Source organism: Notolepis coatsorum, assembly GCF_963971535.1.
Source record: "Notolepis coatsorum genome assembly, chromosome: 5".
In the NCBI taxonomy this organism is placed as follows: domain Eukaryota; kingdom Metazoa; phylum Chordata; class Actinopteri; order Aulopiformes; family Paralepididae; genus Notolepis; species Notolepis coatsorum.
In genome coordinates, this window is record NC_140169.1 from 196,286,593 (window position 1) to 196,301,514 (window position 14,922).

The window sequence follows — 14,922 nt, forward strand, 5'->3', positions numbered from 1 at the left end:
TTGGAACTTGAAAAAGATCTGTTTAAGGTAGAAAATTTTTATTAATTTGTGATTAATCGCGAGTTAACTATGGACAATCATGCGATTAATCGTGTTAAATATTTTAATCGATTGACAGCACTAATATATACATATAGAAATACGGGATTTAGCGTCTACCCATCTCCCTCCTCCTCCATCTCTTCCCCCACCTTCCTTCCTGCTACTTCACCTATTCCACCTCCTCCTCATTTGTACGTTTTGCGTTACGTACGGCTGTCCTTAAGAATGCTACATGCTTGGACTCTGGTCTCTCAATATTATATATAACGTGCTGGAGAAACTCCCATGCATGAACACACTGCCTGGGGTACTTTATGTCAAATACATAAAATGCTTTAAAACACGTATCAACTGCCCCGAGCATTGTGCTTTCAGGGTGTGCCCGACCTGCATAGATCACGAATGCCTGAGCACAACATGTGTGTGGTTCTCCCAGCACCAAAACCGAGGGAGAGGGTCTTGCCTGCTGGAGGTACTCCACCATATTTGTCCCAACCTAAAATAAGCAAAGAAAGAATGTTAAATACAGGTGAATCTTGGGTTGACAGTAGCCCCTTTCGTGACTGCGGTTTGCAAGCCTGGGGCTTTTGTGACCGCAGTCACTTGCTGGTGTGCCGCGACGAGTTTAAAAAAGAACTACCAAGCGTGATCGGGGGGCTGGGGGTCGGTCAAAAATATATCGGATATGAATTTCAATACCCAGCGTACAATATGGGTTTAACACAGCTTTACAGTGGGGTCTGGAAGCTCGGAGTTGCTAATAAACAGTTTAAAACATTGTTCGAAAGCGAGTGGTACTTACAGAGCGAGCCGTGTATTTCTGCCATTGGTGTCACCGCGCATGCGCACCAGCATTTCACCAGGCATTTGGCTGCCTGGTGCGCATGCGCGGTGACACCAATGCGCAGTGACACCAATTTCCTAAGCAACTCCGAGCTTCCAGACCCCACTGTAAAGCTGTGTTAAACCCATATTGTACGCTGGGTATCTTTGAAATTCATATCTGATATATTTTTGACCGACCCCCAGCCCCCCGATCACGCTTGGTAGTTCTTTTTTAAACTCGTCGCGGCACACCAGCAAGTGACTGCGGTCACAAAAGCCCCAGGCTTGCAAACCGCAGTCACGAAAGGGGCTAGGTTGACAGCAAATCATAAGCAAGATAACAGGTTTATACCAACTATACAAGGGAGCCAAATTAAATCAAGTTCGTTTTTTTTCTCATGCCAATGGAACGTGCAATGACATTTTGGAGGGCTCAAAACAGTGGTTTTAACTCGTCTTTGTAAATGAGGGAAACCTCAATGCCTTTCGAGTTTAAATAGAGGTTATGGTGGCCATAGCCCGATCAGGCTACAGATGTCTTCGTCAACCTTATAGCCTGACAACTTTGGTGCACCAACATCCTTCTTAGGCTACATAGCAACATTTCCCCAATTCATAACATGAAATTGTACTTACAGGCTTGAGGTCAACGAAGGCTGACCGGGCCTCTTCGCTGGAGTGCCGCCTACATTTTTTGTTGAGCCTATATACCGTCTGTGGGAACATGTCGGGTAGCAGCCTGAGGGCCAGTTCCCCTTTGACATCTGTAGGTGAACAACAGAAAGTGTCAGAATGTTGTGGCCGGCACTCAATTGGTAATAATTTAAGACCTTTTCAAACAAACAAACAAATAAAACGACTGGAAAAAAAAGATAACCAGAGTATTATTATCACAATTCATCAACTGAAATTGGCAAAAGCTACAACAAATGCAGATCTACAACCTGGAAGAGAAGCCATTTCCTATTTCGCAACTCAAGAGAAGGAATCGCTATAACTTACCCAGTGTCATGTCATCGACAGGAAGGGGGAGTTTCCCATCTTGTCTCGCCAGCTGCAGGACTTTCTCTGCATATTCCGTCACCCATGTCTCAAACAACTTTGGTGCAGCCTCGCCATGCAGCACCAAGAAGTCCTGCGATATCTAAAAAAGATTTAGTTTGAAAGAAATGAGTGCTGTCAGGCGATTAAAAAAAATCTAATTAATTACAGGATTTGTAATTAATTTATCTAATTAACGCGATAAACTGACAGCCCTAAAAGAAATGTTATGTGACAGCTGATATTTTAAAGGCTAGTTCAACTCAAAGTAGATGGGGAAATTAGGGTCGGGTTAAAAACTACCATTATGAATTATCATTGTAGATGCAATATGTTACAGTAGATCCATACCATGCCTGGGCTGGTGAGGCGAGGGTACTCCGTAATGACCTCTTCTATGTCCTTGGAGTGATTTCCCCGAATCCACTTGGCTCTGTAGAGGACGGTGTCCTTCATGTACTCCTGAACTTGAGTGAAGGGCTCCAGGTTATGTTTCAGCCACTCCCTTTGCTGCTGGGCCCTTTCTTCTGGCAGGGTTGATTCTATAGAAACATATATACAACACATTGTAAATTAACTATCTAAAAATTATCTCCGATTTCGTAACCCATTTTCACCAGTAGGACTTAGCACATTATTACAATCAGATCCTTTCCCTCCAGTCAGGCGCCCCGGCTGACCAGAGGGAGGTGCTATTGCCCAGCATTGTTGCATGTTTTGGTGAGGGGTTCAACAAGGTATATTAAACGAGGTAAAGTCAGAAATCAGCCATTTTTGCTCCATGGAGCCCCCCTTGAGGATTCATGTGCAGTAAGCTCCCCCTGGTGAAGAATATAGTTACCCCCTGGGGACACAGGAAAACATGGCCCTTTTTGCCGACCCCAGGTATTACCTGGTATGTATGCCCTGGGTGGCTCGTTGGCTTCAGGCATTCGCTGTCTGGACCCAGAACCCCGCCTCTTTCGGACATTCCGAAGCCTTTCTTCAATGAATCCAGTAGCTGGATAGTAGAAAGGTTTGCCATTCTTCATTCCCTTCCGGCCTTTGATGCACCATATGTCCTGGAAACGATAAGACAAGATAGAACTCTGTCACCCTTTGCAATGTTATGTTTAAATTATGGAAAACGTCCTGTACCTGAAACAAAGAGCAGGGAGGGGGGGGGGGGGGGGGGGGGATAAAATGCATCAACCCTGTACCTGGAGTACAATCAAATTGGATCTGATTGATTTTCGTGCAGGAATGGAAAGTTTTGTATTGTAAAATGCCATACATTTTTTACAGCTATTTACAAACACAACACAAAATACTATACTTTATACTTATAGCACATGCATGATCCTGGTCTCTTTTGAAAGATTACATTCTGAAGTTTCTGATACAATAAAGAAAACTCACTTTTAGTGCTACTGAAATAGAGCAACATAGGTCTGAACTTGAGTTGTAGAAAAACTTGTTACTCAACGGGTTAACATTGGGTGTCCTGTATGTGATGCGAGAGAAAAATGACTCCTTATTTTCTACTAATATTACTACTCATCAAATGTTCCATTTCTCTATGAACTAGGCTGGAGGAAGAAAACTTACATAGCCACGGTCTGATCCATCGTTTAATGATGGGAATGTCCGCACCAAGGATTCTGCCAGGGCCTCTTTTATGTCCATGGTTGGCCTGTAAACATAGATCGAAACATTTCACCAGTCCTGGTATAACATAAAGCACAAATATAATGACTTGCTATAGATCAGAATGATAGGATAAAAAAAAATATATATATATATAATAATAATAATAATAATAATAATAATAATAATAATAATAATACATAATAATACATAATAATAATACATAAAATCAATATTAATTAATAAAACAATTTAATAATAATAATAATTATTAAATAAATAATTAAATACATATGATTTATTATTTATTATTATATTATAAATAATTAAATAAATATTATTTATTATTTATTATTATATTATAAATAAATAAAATAAATAAAAATAAAAAAAGCTATAGGCCTACAAGCCAAATTACATTATGAAACTCTCATTTGGGGGTCATTTTTAGTGGACGCTTTAGCTCTAAATGAGTCAAGTTATGCCTCCTAATCAACTCTAGACTTGACGTACCTCTCTCCAAACTTTTGGATCAGCAAATCCACCAGTATTTTGACCATGGCAATTCTTTTCTTTCCGAAGATGGAATCACCTTTATCCAGGCTCTCCAGAATTTGCCCGCCATTGGGAGCGGCAGAAAGAGCCGCTACGATATCCTGCAGAGACATGACAGAAACATGACAGCTGTTAAGGATGTGCTGTAGTACCATCAACCAATTTAACTCTGGCAGCATACAGATTTCTTCCTTGTGATGTACTAGCGGCATGTCTATGCGGTGTAGCCTACACATCTGAAGTTGTTGCCTCACGCCAAAAACACAGGGGATAGGCGGGAGCCTAGGCTGAGAACCCGTTCAAGGACTTCAGATTTCGGACGTGTCACAAATCAAGGGTCAACATTTGATATTTAAAAACATTACCCTAGTCAAATATTAGCTAAATAAAATACTGACAAGAGTATAGATGAGTTAGTTTAAGTATTGAAGTTCTGAGATATGTACTGGCTCCAAGTGCTTCCAGATCCATCCATGCTTCTTGAACAACTTACAAATAGTGGAACCGGTCGTAGAATCACAATCTGGTCTGCTGCCCTCGATTCCTCTACGGTGGAGACCTCCTGGCTTGATCCAGAAGCTGCAGATTCCTCCATGGGGGATATGGTAGCAACAAGGCTTGTTGCAGGTGGCTCAGCATTCGAAGCCTTTTGCAGCAAAGAAAGGTTATCAGCTTAGAGGCATTTTAGGTTAAAGTGAGTTGTTGTGTACAGATACAAAATATAGTGTCGTTTTCCATTTAACCGATTGACACCCAAGATGGCCAATAGCCTACACACATGGAAACATTTAAATACTGGTGAAGATTTATTTTGTCATAGGGTTTAAAGTGGTTAGTGTTTAGTTGTAGAACCATTTTAATTAAACACATTCTTACTTACAACAATTAATGTCATCTCAGTAGTCCAAGGAGTTTCCCCATCCCAGCAGTCCAACAATGTATCTCAGTCATCGAAGAGTTGTAGCAGAGTAAGGCAGTCCACAGCATGAAACTAAAGACTAACTATTCAAAATATGTTCGGAATATATACTGTAGGCTATCACTGTTTCTAGTAATTCAAGGCAGTGTTTCTTTCCTGATTTTTTTCCTCACTATTTACAAGTGGCAGTGGCCATTCAGATGGCCATTCACAGTCTAAAAACGTCTATAGCGCAGAGAGATGAATACAGTGTCAACATCTCTGTATGACTGGACTGCATGTAGTGGGTGATGATCAAGCAGCTCTTTCACATCGATAGCCAACAAATCTTTGGTTTGGATCACACTGTAAGCAAAGAAATGCTTCTCAAACCCCATTGTCTCCCACCTCTGAACAACTAGCTTTACAGATGGCTCTAAAACCAAAATGGCTTTAATAAGCCCAAACTGAGGCTCTCCATCTTGGTCATAGGACATAAACACTGTCATGCCTGGTCTGTATGTTGTACCCTTAACAGTGACCCTGGCCGGTACATACAATTCAGCGAAAAGGGGGATTCCTGTGAGACCACTTTGAATTTCATTATAGCCTTCAAAATGAGCCAGAAAGGTAGTATACCCTGGACCAATTTCTGTGTTGTGGCTTAACACAGACCCACACATGAAACTGTAGCATTGCATTATCTGATGTCGATAAGCCATGGTTTTGCTAATGTTGCGGAAGTTGCAAGTGACATGACTGACTTGTTTGAAGAATCCATGTCTTGCCTCAAAGCGCATTACCCACAAATGGATCAATGGTCCAAGCGTTCGAATTGCTTTTGGATAATGAAGCATGAAATGGTGTTTTGGGCGCAAATGCAGAGCAAATAGATCCAGGAAAAGAGAGTGATGCTCTTCAATGATTTTACTCAGGTACTGTGTTGCTGCATGAGTAACAGATGGAGAGAAGATGATCTCCATGCACATTAATAGGAGTAGGAGAAGTTCCCATTCCTTATTGTCTGTAGGGATAAGGTCACCGATCATTACTGGAAGTAACCTTAGTAGACACCACATCTGAGCTGCAGACTGATGCAGAGGGCTTCCAAGGTTCTTTAAATCATTCTTACTTATTACAGAGGGCTTGTTTCCCACATCACAAAATCCATAATCAAAGCTGGTGATACGATAGTTTAGCTTATCTAGTGAGATAAGCTTTTGTTCTATGAGTGCATTTAACACAAGTTTAAATTCGTATGGCCCTACCCCTTCGAGGATGTCATGCATTATGTCGAGTGCCATATTGTCCGTAACATGATAAAAAGACAGACTGTTGAGGACACTGTCTCTTTTAAGGCCTGTCTGAGAGGGGTTGTCTGTCCGTAAATCCTCTGCGTGAGTATTCACATCTCGGGACAGCGTATCGTCTACCTGTGTCTGTACTTTCAAGACATCTCTGTGTATTTTGCATAAACGGCACACATGGTTCCCCGAAAAACTCTCTATGTAACCAAGTATTGCGTTCAATCCTAAATTGTCTCCCACTACCTGAACAACGGCGAATTTGACAACGCCTTGGAAGCTAGGCGTGTTAACAGTTATGCCATCCCTCTCAAGACACTTTAGTTCTTCCACAATAGGGCGCAACACTGCATCAATGCCATAGGTTTTTGCATCATCTGATTTATAGACTGCCAACAAGAAGTGTGACTGCAAATTGGATAGGATGTCTGGTGGCAAACTCTTCAAGATAAAATATATAAATCCTAACTTGTGAAACCCAGTCTTTGACCCGAGGGGGTTCACAGTTTCACAATCATCATTGTATAACAGCAATGGGATTGACACCTCTTTCAAAAAGAGTGGATGATTTTTACAGAAATCTCCATCAAATATATCCTGAAGAGCATCACTCTCTCTCTGTTGCCATTCCATCATGGCCTGTAAAACACCAGGAAGCTCCAGTATCTTGACCAGAAGACGCTTTAGTGGAATACGCTGAAAGGTATCAGTCAGAGCAACTTGTCGAACGGTGCCAGTGGCAGAGTCTCTCCGCTGTACAAAGGTTTGGTTATCGGAGAAACACTCCTCAATTGGCTGGATGAAGTTCCCAGAGTTAGTAAAATACCTAATCTGTTTATAGTCTGTCTCCAGACCCTCGAAAGGGTTAGCTGCATCTAAAAAGTCCTGCCTGAGCTCCTCTACCTGTGGGTTTTGATCATGCCCAAACTGACTGAAAAGCGACATGGTCTTTGTTTGTAGTCTGCTCACTAAATCTCCAATTAAACTTGAGGTTTGCTGAACCACAACATTTATATTTGTAAAGGTCTGGGAAGATTTTGATCTAAGATGAGCTATAAAATGGGCTACTCTCTCTGTGATTCCCTCTTGCTCTAGTTTGTCCCATTCATCATCATTATCTTCATCTTCCGCCATTTGTTCACCCTCAACTTGCCGTACTAGCTCTTCAGCATTGAAAGTATTAGCAGCCTGATTTGGTACGTTAGGTGGCTGGGCCAGGGCCTGGTTATCGTTATGTTCTCCTTGCAAGTGCTTTCTGTAAGACCGAATGAAAGAAAATGTTCTGCTACAAACTCCCTCACAACATTGGAAATAAGTGGATGAAGTGTTTATATTGTGTGCTACTCGTAAATGTGAAAAGAGAGACTTGGCATCACCAGGAATTAGCCTTTTGCATTTAAAGCATGTATACGCCATCTGCCTTGATGTTAGAACACTTAGTGATCACTTACAAATTCTCTGTAAAGTTTTGAAAACTTGAGCCTGGGGCCTATTTTGGGGATGAGGTTCCGGATTGTTTCGCCATCTAAAAGGTGAAACGCCTCCTCATCGATATCTTGATCTGAAAGACAAAGACAGAAAACAAAAATACTTTTACAGTAATTTCAGTGCCATCCAGTGGCAGCTAACTCCAACACAGGACCAGGCTGGCAGGACCAGATAACCAAGATGAAGAACAGAATAATGTGTGTGTGCCTGCATGTGTGTTGAAACCCTATACAATACTGCTTTGTCATGGAAACATTTTCATGGTCAAGAAAGTAAAAATTCTCACCTTTAAAACTGTCTGTGAGCTCTGGCAATTGCCACTCAATAAGCTTTTCTGCGACAAAGCTGTCCATCAAGACTGGCCTGAAACAAAAGAGAAAGCAATGTGGAAATGAACACATCTGCAATTAATTAATGCCTCATGCGTGCCCAAGTACTCAGCCACGTGTGAACGATAGGCCAAGTATACTTGCTGACATAGCAGCCTAGAATATTTAGCACTGATTTCAGGTGTAAAAAGCCTCACCACATGTCTGGCTTCCGCAGTCTACTGCTTAATTTAGTATAGGATGTTGTAAATTGATGCCCGAATCGCGGGACATTAGAGAGATGATGGAAATGTAGACCTCAAAATGGCGCAAAATGGCGCTAAATCTCAGTATGTAGCTAGCTAGCGAACCAGCTATGTCACCGCATTGAGAGGACAACAGCTTTATTACACACATATGGTTAATAAAGATATCAATCATATAACGTTACACAGCTATAGATAGTCTCCAGTTAATCTGGTATCATTACAACCCAAAACACGGTAAAATTAGCAATAACAGTAACGTTACTAGTACTGGTTAACTAGGCCTAGCTACTAGCCAGAACCTTTGTAATACTCATAGACTTGGTCACTTTCGGTAGCATGCTTGAACGGTAATGATTTATGTGTCGTGTCGTGTCGTGTGGCTTATTTATTAATAGAGGTTACCACATATTTTTACAAGGTTAGAGATGAACCGATTATAGAAATGAGTAGCTAAGTTGCAACTTGCGGTGGATAGCTAGCTAGCTAGCTAGCTGATGACGCGACAGATAGCTGTGAAGAGCTAGCTAATTTAGTTCCACAACATTCACAGTGCATGGTTAACACGACGCAATATGTACAATGGATGGGTTGAGATATAAAAACTGTGCTAACGAAACGAGATCTTACCTTGAGTCAGTGAAGTCTTTTCCGTGATTGTGAAGAGGGTTTGTTGGATCGTGTTGACTGTGAACGTGGGACCGTGTTGACTGTGAACATGACCGTCTGACTGACTGGAACATATAGTTCCCAGTGGGGGAGGGGTGTAGCTTTGCAGATCCCGGCGGAAACACCCAGCTCTCTGACCCAACACATGGGTTATGTCTCAGAAAATTGACCCATAATTATTATAACTCACAAATTGGGTCAAAATTGGGTCAAAATTAAATCTCAATAACCCAAATAATGGTTATGCTCAGAGAATTAACCCATAATTTTAACCCAACACGATTAACCAAGAAATTGGGTTATAGAATTGACCCATCTGTTTTTAGTGTGTACAGTCAAGTATTGGCTGACAAGCTTTGGAACAGCTTCCTACTCAACTATCTACCGTCTCTACAGACCCGCCAGAAATGGGTGAAAGAGAGAGACAATTTGACAGAAGGAACAGTCGTCATGATTATCGACCAGTCACTACCCCGAGCTATGTGGCCGGCTGGCCGCGTAAGCAAAGTGATCACCGGTGCCGACGGAAAGGTCCGAGCAGCCGAAGTGCTCGTCCAAGGGCGGATCTACACCCGACCCGTGGCGAGGCTAATAGAACTGCCAAGGCTCCCCGATACTATCGATGACGACCATGACCCCATGACTTTGTGAACTGCCCGACCCCTCACAACAGACATTGAGTAGTGGACAGTGCGGTTAATCTGTCTCTGCTTAGCTAATTAGGTGGGACTAATTAGGAGGCGGCTGTTACAAAGGATCAGATTAAACCGAATATATATATTTATTGATTGATATATATTGCATAATATTTGTATATCGTTTGATATCCCTTGTATATTCCTTGTACATATACACAGAATATCCCTTTAGCCTAGTACAGACCATAATATTTCATTCTCCTATTGGACAGCGGTCCACAGGCGCCAAGGCCATGCCTCCAGAGTCAGGTTCAAAGCCACCGTCAAGACATGTCTGTACATGCCCGGCCTTGCCCAAGAATACGAGACAGAAATGAGGTTGGCACTAGATTGTTCGCCGTGCATATAAATATGGCGCAGGTGAATACAGAAGCACTTAGTCAGAAGTCTTAGAGAAACTTAGTGTTGTTACCCAATAAGTTGAAGCCTCACCCACGATACTCTGTGCGCTGAAGTATGGCCTGTTTGGCCCCAAATAGAGCATTGAGACCGCGTGCGAATTAATAACTGAATTGTCAGAGTTTGGCGCTATACCGTCGAGTGCGACATATTTCTATTAAGTCAGTAATAGTCTATTTGTGTATAGTGTATCGTGCGGCTAAAGTTCTACAGTGACCAGCATCACCAACGCTTCCTCGTATCAGCTAGAGTGCTTATCCAGGCTGGGCTGCTTCATGGCGCTTTCACCCGAGGAGCCCTAGACGAGAACCGCGTGGACATGTACACTGGATTAATCTACCCGACGACTACATAGCCCTTTGCGGCTGGATTATATTTGCTTTTGGTCCTGTGATTAATGGAGCGGAGAATCGCCGACGCCTACACGTGTGTGGGATTTACCCTGTGAGGAGCCACGTCGAGTCTGCGCCTCAGAGAGCCTGAGGCAGGCTAGCTTTCTTCCCTGTGGATCTACAGGCTACGGAGAACAGCTGTATTCGTCTGCGGATCAAGATCTTATTGCACCGTCTCCCGTACTCGGAGTCTCTTTATCATCGTTGACCCAGGCTCTACTACCGACAGATCCTCTACCCCTGCTGGCTTACAACCCACGCACATTCCTTTGCCTTATAAGCGCATTCAAAGTAAATTAGAGAAGTATATTATGTACCTTTTGCTGCAATAAATACTTAATTATAACTTTGTGTGGAACCGATTCATTGTGGGAAGTGTTCATCATATTTATATATCATGTACTGTATGGCCAGTAATTAAAGTACATAAGACGGTAGTGGTTTAATGATACCATACTTATCAATACAGTCAGGGAATTGTACCCCTCAGTTACACATTGCAAACTCATAAACAAGTCTTGAGCAAGACAAGTTAGGTTATGAAAGCCAGTGAGTATTGTATGACTCAGACTTCAGCAATAATCATGAGCATTATAAAATAAAACACACATGGCATGGTGGAATACCATAAACATATTTCTTGATGTTTCCTTTTTTTAAGTAAGTAAAGAGGCCTATGTTCATATCAGTGAGCACAATTTGTAACACAAAAAGAGACGTGTAGCCTATTTATTTATTTAATATTTTATTTATTCATTTTATTTGTTGCCATGCAAATAATGCATTTTTTTTTATCTTACATTTGTTGTTGATTATAAAAGGTATAATTCAGACACATTTAAAACATTGCTGCTGCTGTTGAAGAAATAATATTTATTTATATTTATATGAAGTTATATAAAAGAATAATAAAGCAATGTTGATTCTGTTCTTAATTAATTGTCTTTTTTTCTTGCAAAAGAATAAAAAAGAACCGATAAAGAGTATCGATAAAGCACCGAACCGTTAAGCAGTATCGATAAGAGTACCGTAGTAGTATCGATAAAATCCTACTCAAGACCCCTACACTCTGCATCTTCTAACTACACACCCTCAAGACCACTACACTCTGCATCTTCTAACTACACACCCTCAAGACCACTACACTCTGCATCTTCTAACTACACACCCTCAAGACCACTACACTCTGCATCTTCTAACTACACACCCTCTGCATCTTCCAGCTGCCTGAGACCCACTCCTATTCAGGCTCCTGGGGGGTCATTGAAACGATGCAGGCTATTATTTGTCCTGGCTCCACGGAACTAACTTCCCACCACAGTCGGGACAGAACCCTGCACAATTTTCATAAAGAAACAAACTTTCTTATGTCTTCTAGTATTATGTACTATGCTACCTATCTACTGTATACTGCTATCTACTATGTACTATGCCTATACTACTACCTAGTACCTACAATGCTAATATGTCTATACTACTATGTACTCGGAGTGAACCATTTAATTTTGGCACTGCTAGACGAACAATACCAATTACCCTCAGTCAGAGGTGTACCCCTCCTGCTCTACTTGTACACAATTTGTAAGTTGCTTTGGATAAAAGCGTTGAGCTAAATGAAAATGTAAATTAAAGCCACATAAGACTCGCAGACTGGTTTGACGAGTCACCGCTTGGAGGTAAGAATGACTGATGATTCTTGTCATCCTGAGATTATAAATGTAGCAATGCAACCTTTAGTGCTAAAAGATTGATCCTGTTATTGAGACTTTTCCTCTGTGCACTTGGCATATGCCCCAGTTATGTCTCCCTGCGACAACATTCTAGTGTAACAGCATACTACTAAGTAACAGATGCTGGTGTTCTTGTTTTAAGTGCAAGTGTGGACCCAGAAGTGACCGCCTCGTAATCCATTATGGATTGTGACTCATCGTTGGGTAAATGCTGCTATTTTATAATCTCACATTGCAAAGTGTCATGCCAAGACACACTGCCTGATCAAATTCCACTCTGGAGGCCAAGCTAATCTTACTTGGCTCCAGCGGGGCAGAGTGTAACCATACAAGGATGTGATTCATCTCATGTATTCATGTTTTTATTTATTAATTTATCTCGCAGGGTCCTGTTTCCCCCGCTTCTCTCCCATCATGTCCTGCTTCCTGGTTCTGTTGTTCTACCATGATGTAGCGGGTTGCCACCTTATCTTGTTCAACTTGATACTATAATCGCCACAAATCTCACTTGTGTTTTTTTCCCCCTTGTTTTCAGGTGAACGGGCCTTACCAGCTGTCCCAATCCTCTGGTCTGTAACAGCAGTCAACCAATCGACACCTTCCGCTTGATTGGGGTGTGGGAAGTGGGGGTGGGGAATCAAATGTGAAGGATTGTCCGTTTGCCAATAGAGGCGCTCTGTGATCATCATGGTACCAGCCTGGTTATGACTTGTGAGAACCTTCTCAACGGTCCTGAAACACTGCAGAGAGACTAACCTCCACAGGAGATCCACGCTGATGTAGCATAAAGAATTTTTTTTTAAACTCCACCTCCGAACAATGGTTGTGTCTGGTAAAAGGGACCTATTGGAAGATGCGCTGGTGTTTGGTCGGTGCTATGTACTAGTTTCTCAGGCATGGAAGACTGAATATCATATGGGTTTTTGTACTATGCCTTAATTCAGCTGTTCCCTCTGACGGATCCCCAAACATGATGGATTGTATTTGTATAGTGCATTTTTTTTTTTTTTTTTACTCACTGCTCAAAGTGTTTTCCATCGTGATGAGACGTCTGACCTTCTACCGGCAGCGTCTCATGCTCTACGCTGGAGTGAGACCAACCCTCTCCAGAGACCTCCTTTCCCTCTACAGATGATCATTGCCAGGGGGACCTCCTGTACTATATGCTGGACTCCAGAGATTACGGAGAGACTAAAGACTTCTGTATCCATGATGAGATTTTCTATATCGGCAAATGTGAAACCAATCAGATGATGGACGGGTGCTCTCCTGCCATGGAGGTGCCTGTCTGAGCCGCTGGTCTTTTTTTCCTTTTATTGAGTTTAGAGTGTATGGATCCACCATGTGTATGTGTTTATTTTTTCAAGTTCAAGTCAAGTCTCATTGCTTACAATGGAGAGGATGCATTTTACAGCGCATAAGGAAACAGGGCAACCTATATGTACTCCAAAGCAGAAATTCCGCACAGCTGTGTGTATGTTTGAGTGATGCAGTGGTTTATCGAAGGATAGCAATGATTTGTTAATTATTCCTCGCTTCAGCCAATGGATTTGTTTTGTACCTGAAGTGTTTTTTTTACCAAGTTTATTATAATCCCTCTTTTTCTTTTGTGCAGTAGTTCACTACTATTTCCATTTTTTTCACAATCACAAGCAGATTCATATGAATGGAGTTTGTAGTTGTGCACTTGTTGTGTCCTAGAGCGCTTGTTTCTTCATTGCATTATGTTATTGCACACAGCGTACACATCTTTAAATCATCAGAATTCTGGCGAGAGCCCGCCACAATGTGCTCCTTCAAGGTTGAACGTTCCTCCTCAAATATCCTCACTGGTTGAACATTTAAGTGAAATGTTTGTTTTAAACATTCCTTTTCTACAGCTAAATCAACAATGTATTGTACTGATGTTGTTTGATCAGTAATGTGCCACTGTCTGTGTCTTTTCCCGGTCAGATTCGTGTTACTGGATATGCAGGGTCCAGGTTGTCTGAAACTAAAAGGTTAAAGGTCAACGGTCCCTGAGAATCCCTAGTAGGAGTTACGTTGAAATCAATTCAGTCAACACACGATTCATGTTCAGCGCTGAGATTATTTGTGAATGTATAGTGGTGAACCAAACCTCAATTTACTGAAATGTATCTCAACATAATTAATTGAGGTCGCTTGTCCATAAAACAGGTTCCGATGATATTAGATATGAGGTACATAAGATAAAGAATCATATAATGATGCACTCACTGTCGAGTTACTTTTAAATCTTTCTCTCTTTTTTTTCACACACGAATAAAAGTTTTTATAAAAACAATTTGAATAAATTATTTTGTAAACGGTTTTAAGTTTCTTGGTGACATGAAGGCTCGCTTTGTGTCCCAAAGACGAGAGTCGTCTCCTGTATTCCTGCCTCTACAAAACGTATAGTGTATATTTGATTTGAAGAGTACATTGGACTCTAGTAAACACGTCAGGCGCTGAATGTATTCTTATGGAGTCAAATATACACCAATAATGTTATTGTAGCAGTGATGTTTTGTGCATTTATACAGTGCATAATATTTACCAAACCCAAGTTTTAAAGATCAGAAATGTTTGCAGGTTATTTTTCCAAAGACACTGGGTCTCATTCACCAACGGACTTAAGACAAAAGATCAGACAAAATTGTGTCCTAGTTCCACTTAAGACA

General features: G+C 41.4%; 1 protein-coding gene across 2 annotated transcripts in view; it reads left to right on the forward strand.

The window, feature by feature from the left end:
* The window catches only part of gdap2 (ganglioside induced differentiation associated protein 2), a 183,708-nt gene extending 169,171 nt beyond the window's left edge, over positions 1-14,537 (forward strand). For both annotated transcript variants that reach the window (XM_084314771.1, XM_084314772.1), the window contains exon 14: positions 12,777-14,537. In XM_084314771.1, coding sequence (XP_084170897.1) covers positions 12,777-12,818 — 42 coding nt within the window. In that variant the 3' untranslated portion in view covers positions 12,819-14,537. The remainder of the gene's footprint in view (positions 1-12,776) is intronic.
* The last annotated feature ends 385 nt before the right edge of the window (positions 14,538-14,922 follow it).